The following is a 6,624-nucleotide window of genomic DNA, read 5'->3' as shown; positions in this document are numbered from 1 at the left end:
ACCCTGTGGAGAGCGCTACTAATTTTGTTGTATTGTAAAGTACAATGACAATAAAGGAATTCAATTCAATTCAACTCAACTCAAGGGCCTGGTTTCACAGACAGGGTTTAGATTAAGCCTGGATTAGGCCTTAGATCAATTAGGACAGTTAAGTAGCTTTTATAAACGTGCCTTAGGAAAAAACATTACTGATGTGAATCTTGAGACAAAACAATGGCACTGACAAGTTGCTTTCAGTTAAAACAGCTCAAACATGCATTTTAGTCTGGGACTGGGCTTAAGCCTTGTCTGTGAAACCAGACATAAGTCTTATAAGTCCACTGTATTTGTATATTTGTGCAAAGAGACTTGCAATGTAGAGCACATTTATGTTTTCCCACTGTCCTGATTTCTTACTCGCTGCTCTCGGATGCACTCGGATGCAAAGGTCAAAGCAGTTACGGGGCCATTAAGTCATAAAGCAGTTTTAAAACAGAACGCACCTTTACAGGGAAGAGAATATTCACAATATTAAATAAACACAATAAATAATGATCGTTCTGTCTGACCCCTGATAGATCAATAGCAAATTGAAGCATGGGAAGTTTCCGCTGTACAAACACGAGCTTTGAATTTCGCTTCTTCATGCCTCAAGTCCACATGTGCCTGATTGGCGTGAGATACGTGCGTTGTGTTAGAAGCATGTTGGAGTGTCTGCTGTCACATGTGAGGGTGTCTGCAATGACAATCATCACGTATAATGACAACGGAAGAGGCTTGGTTGATAAGCAGTTGCAGTGTTGAAATGAAATTGCATCATCAGGTGTGGGCGCCATCACAGTCTCAGATTGAAGCCTTTCGACAATTTATACCACCATTTTAAAAAACAGATTGTGCAACATTTGTCTAAACATGTCGTGTAGTTGAACTGAAAGTTCTTGTTCATAATTAATTTGAGAGGGTGTCAGAACATACATCATGCAGTCATAATAAACCTTAGAAGAAGAAACTTTCTGATTAATGATTGAAGGGTTTATCGAAGACTAGACAGACATCAGTCTGTACATCCATTTAAATGTTCACTGTGTCAGCATAGTTAACTGAACAAAGTATCTTTATACTTGTACATATACATAAAATGACAATTACTAACTCTTTCCCCACCATTGACAACATTTTCCGTGATTTATGACACAATGCTTCCACGTCATTGATGAGTTTTTCCGGCGATCCCCGTTTTCACTGTTGAATGGTGCGCTGTCACGGATCTTCTGAAATAGAACAGCATTTCCGGATCCAAAAACAAGCGAAGAAGAAAATCTGCTTAATAAAGAAGTAGCTTACGCACAAATAAGATAGCGTGATCACCAAACATTCAACAGCATATAAATAAAAACTGCCTAACGTTACAGAGAAAAAACAAATCCCACAAAGAGTAATATGACTGTGCAAGCCTTGGACGGACTCAATCTACTCTATCTTTGTTCACTTGATCGTTGTTCTGAATTTGATCTTCAAGTGTTTTTTTGTTGTTGTTTTTTCAGAAACTTTCCCACATTCAACTTTTTTTTTTGAGGCTCTGTTCTTTCTTTAGATATATTGACTGTTTAAATATTCATGTATATGAATAAATATTCAAAATATTCTGGGGGTCATGAAAGTTTTCTGAATATAATCAAAAATGCTGACGCTGACTGGGAACGTTTTTGGTAAATGCTGGCGTGGAAAGAGTTAATAGTAGTTTAATATGAACTTTTGGTCTTCCCTCTCCTGCCCTGAGAGCATATTGATTTTATTACATAATTGTGATTTGTGATAACTGTACAATTAAATGATCTTTAGTTCACTTTTTAGTTCAAACATTATCCAGGGGACATGCGGCAATAATATGCTTGTTCAAAAACCAGATCTGCTTTGTTGTACAGTACCAGTCGTTAACAACTGGTTTTGTTGGTAAAATGTAATTTATTCCTATGATGACACAGCTGAATTTTCAGCTCCAGTCTTTAGTGTCACATGATCCTTCAGAAACCATTCTAATATGATGATTTGCTGCTCAAGAAACATTTCTTATCAATGTTGAAACAGTTGCTGCTAATATTTTTTGTGTGTGGAAACCGGGATATATTTTAAGGATTCTTTGACAAAGATCAAAATAATTTTATTTGATTTTTTTCCCCGTAGCAATATAAAAGTATTTACAGTCAATTTGGGACAACTGAATGCTTTACTGACTAAAAATACTCCTTTCTTTTCAATAAAAAAAACTTTTGAACAGTATATATTTGTTGTAAAAAAATATATATATCATTATCATAATACAATTGATGATTTTAAATGCTCAAACAACAGAATCGTAATTTAACAGCCTAACACATAGAACAAAAACTGGGCCAAATTCCGTATTTCTTTTATATCTTAGGCATGTGACAATTGACAGATAAATTTGCACCAAAACACAGTGGATTTAGAGTGATGATTTTATGGTTAGTTCTTACTGTTTTAAAATCATGACCCCTTCAAAGCAATGTTATGATCTTCTTTATATTTGATTTATATTTGATTCATATAGATCACTCACTTTGGGCACAGAGAAAGTCTGTTTTCACTTTTGAAACTTCCTTAGAGGAAGACAAGCAGCCATGGTGGTTACACAATGGAATATGAGATCATTATTGTAATATTTGAAAAAAAGGGTACTCAGTTACTGAAAATGTAGTCATAGGATCAAGGAAGAATGGCCTACAAACAAAAAGAAAGGTGTAGCTTTGTTTTGATATTTGCTTGCATTGGTATTTTCATTGGATTTAACTTGCTCATAGCACAAAGACACTATTGTGTGCGTATTGTGTGGTTATTAATTAACCCAAACTAGAGAATGAAGAACAGGCCACTAGGCAAAGCTAACTAGAGGATCCATAAAAGTGCATGTCACAACTACAGATGAGGTCACGTAGCATTTATGAATTCTGTTTTACGACATTGTAAAATTTATCCTCTTTATTCATTAACAGCAAAGAAACAGTGACAGGTTCTGATAGGTTGCTGGTCCAGGACCGTTCCCTTTATAAGAGGAGACGGAACGAGGAGAAAGGCAGAGATTGCTGGGACAACAACTGAAAAACATACTGAACTAAATCATTCCCGTGAAAGAACCCGTCAGCATGAAGACCGTCCTGTGTGTCGCTTTCCTCGTCGTGGCTCTTTGCCTGGTCTGTGAGGCTGTACAAGTCCAGGTAAGCTCAAGCTTTAATAGCTATCATTCATTACTGCTTCTCTATTATTAAAAACTTACTAGGCACAATTATCCTCTACACTCTCAGAAAAAAAGGTACAAAAGCTGTCACTGTGGCGGTACCTTTTCAAAAGGAACACCTTTGTACCTAAAGAGTGCATATTAGTCCCTCAAAGGTACATATTAGTACCTAAATGGTACATATTAGACCCCTTTTGAAGGGTACTGTCCCAGTGACAGCTTTTGCACCTTTTTTTTCTGAGAGTGTATACTTATTTCCATATGATTTATAGACAGTTTGCATCTGACCTCATTTTGTAACGTGTTTAATATGACTTTATTGAATTCTCCATTGAGCCATATGAGTCATTTGAGCCATTTATAAAGAATCATTCATACAAATGTCATTGAGTTTAACTCCAGCTGTCAGTCTTGACGCACTGAACTCATCCGTTTTTGTTTTCTACAATGCAGGAAGGTGATTTTTCCTTTTCACTGGACTCGGTGAAAGTTCTCCAGCAGTTGACTAATCAACCACGAACACAAAACCCCCGGTTGGCCAAGGCGAGCTACTTTTCTGTATGTTCCAATCCAACCCTGCCACAGGAGTTTGTGCCCCTGTGCATGCAGAAAGGAGCAACAATGTCCCTTGCTAGGCTAGGTAGGAGTCTTGGTTTACTTTTTAATTTGTGCACAATAAATAAAGAGTCAATAAATAACATTGACTAACTTGAGTTATTGTTTTGTCTGTTTCAGCATCTATGTCTGTGGATGTCTGTGAAATATGTGCTTTTGCGGCTTGTACTGGCTGTTAATTCTTCCCATCATCCCCACGCTTGATCATCCACTTAATAAAAAGCACATATTTTCAAACAACGTTCTCATAGTTAGTTGACTATACGAACATATGTCGCCTAAATGGCAAAACTGAAAATGACAGCACACCGTTTATAAACTGTTACTTAAACTTCCTTCCCCTCTTTCCTTTCCAAAATTTTGTTTTGTTACAGCACATATTTCATTTATTTAATAAAGAAGTGTCTTTTTTATTTTTTCTATTTCTCAGTTTTGCTGGGTTTGATACTCCTTTGTGTGTGGTAATGCCTCAGTGTTCAATAAAATGCATTGAAATTCTGTTGTCTTTGCATTGTGTGTTTTATTTCTGTTGTTGAAAGAATATGATTGATGTTACAAAACATTTTTTATTTACTGCCGAATATCTGTTCTCGGTAACACTTTAGAATAATGGTCCATCATTAATGGGTAACTATGAAGTGATGCAGGACAAGTGAGTAGTAGCCTACTACATTAAATGGATAGTTCACCACAAAATTAAAATTCTGTCATAATTTACTCACCCTCAAGTTGTTCCAAACCTGGAATGCGTTTCCCGAAAGCATCGTTAGCCAACTATGGTCGCAAGTTCCGTCGTTATCAGCATAGTTCAACGATTTGGTGTTTCCCGAAACCATCGTTCCAACGAACGTTCGCAAACAGCATCGCAAACTTGTGTGGTTGGAACGACAGCTCTCGAGCTGTGGTTAGAAGCATAGTTTCTAGTTTACATGAGATGTAGACTGAATAAATCCTTATCTTTAGCTAAATAAGCAAGCTGACATTCAGTACAACCCCTGTTATTTATTTAGAATACATACAAATGTAATTTACGTCTTTTAGTTTGTCAAGAGATTTAAAGCACCGTTTTTGAAGACTGCGCATGAGCGAACGTGCTCTACTATAGCCCCTTTCACACAGAGATTCCGGAAAATACACGGATAAAGTGACCCGGGATTTGACCCGGGTTCGTTTGATTTTGGTTCATTCACACTGCCAGTGATTATCCGGAATCCACTGCGAGAGAGTGCGTTCACACACAAAATCCCGTAAAGACACGTGACATCGATGTGACTTGTAATGTCTCAGCAGCGTCTTGAGTTTGCTTATGAGCTGCGATTTCTCTGTCTTTATCGTGCAATTTATACGCAAAAATTAGTTTTTACGTGCATATATGATACGCAGTTTTCGTGTGCATACGCACTTTATTGCGTGTAATACACACGCACCCCACACGACTAATCCTACCCATGCGTATCATACTGTATGCACGTAAAAACTAATTTTGGCATATAAATTACACGATAAACACAATGCGTGCTATAAAGACGCATTTAGTGTGACCGGGTTGATTTTTTTTTTTTTTTCTCTGATTCGATCATAAACTTGCTTACGTACCGTTTCAGTACCTAGCTGGCGAACGATCCCGGCTTCAGCGTCATCACTACGACACGCCATTATTACGGCTTTTGTTCACACAGCGCGCGTTCCGGGACTGAACACGGCAATGTTACTAGGTCCCCAACCCGGCATCGATCCTGGCACCAATCCCGGGTCGTGTTTACGTTCACACAGAAGGCACTCTGGCAATTTGCCGGCAATTTCCCGGGTTCAAAGCGCTGTGTGAAAGGGGCTTATGTAAGAACGAGCCAAATATTGAGTCTGGTAATAAAGCAAAATAACTGAGAAAAATTAGAAATGGTCTTCAGATGCCATGTCTGTAACTTATATGACAAAATCTAGCGTTAATTCGATCTCAAACAGATTAATTAAAATAAGTTATTAGTCCACCACGTGCGAGACGTCATAAACCAACGTGGTTGAACGATACTTTGCAACATACGGTTTCGGGAAACAGTCGTGACTAGCTAGTTGATTTCTCCAACGATGCATCGTACTATGGTAGTTAGCAGCGAGCTATATAGTTGTATGGGAAACGCACCTCTGTATGATTTTCTTTCTTCTGCTTAACACAAAAGAAGATATTTTGAAGAATGTCGATAACCAAACAGTTGATGGGGCCCACATTTTTTTCCTACTATGGAAGTCAATGGGGTCCATCAACTGGTTACCCATATTCTTCAAAATGTCTCCTTTTGTGTTCAGCAGAAGAAAGAAATTCATACAGGTTTGGAACAACTTGTGGGTGAGTACATGATGACATCATTTTCATTTTTGGGTGAACTATCCCTTTAAAACTTCAGCTACTACTAACTGAGACATGAACAACTGTCTTTTTTACCCTGAAAATGGTCATAAATGTATCATTAATTACTCAAATGTTTGCTAGGCACTCTTCAAAATCTACTTGTGATCTGGAGCAGTAATTTTAAAATGAAGAAAGTTTTTTTTTTTTTTCACTTTAAAATAATTGACTAGATACCTAGTATAGTTTTTGAAGAGTAACCAGTGATGCATTTGATTTTATAACCATGTTCAGAGTACCATTATTTTAAAGTTTTGCCCTGTTCTCTTTGTATCATGTGTATTTGTATGGTAGAAAGAATATGATTGACATTATAAAAATGTTATTTGATTTTTTTTTGTACAGCCAAATCTAGGCAATTAGTTCACTT

General features: G+C 37.2%; 1 protein-coding gene across 1 annotated transcript; it reads left to right on the top strand.

Moving 5' to 3' along the window:
* The first annotated feature begins 3,078 nt into the window (after window positions 1-3,078).
* LOC311282228 (guanylin-like) lies at window positions 3,079-4,335 on the top strand. Its single transcript, XM_084395865.1, has 3 exons — window positions 3,079-3,215; window positions 3,689-3,875; window positions 3,971-4,335. The coding sequence occupies exons 1-3, from the start codon at window positions 3,144-3,146 to the stop codon at window positions 4,027-4,029; spliced, it is 318 nt and encodes a 105-aa protein (XP_084251991.1). The 5' UTR covers window positions 3,079-3,143; the 3' UTR covers window positions 4,030-4,335.
* Window positions 4,336-6,624: the final 2,289 nt, after the last annotated feature.

Source organism: Rutilus rutilus (assembly GCF_951802725.1).
Source record: "Rutilus rutilus genome assembly, chromosome: 22".
Lineage (NCBI taxonomy): Eukaryota > Metazoa > Chordata > Actinopteri > Cypriniformes > Leuciscidae > Rutilus > Rutilus rutilus.
The sequence above is the reverse complement of the archived record's forward strand: the minus strand, read 5'-3'. Positions and strand labels throughout refer to the sequence as shown.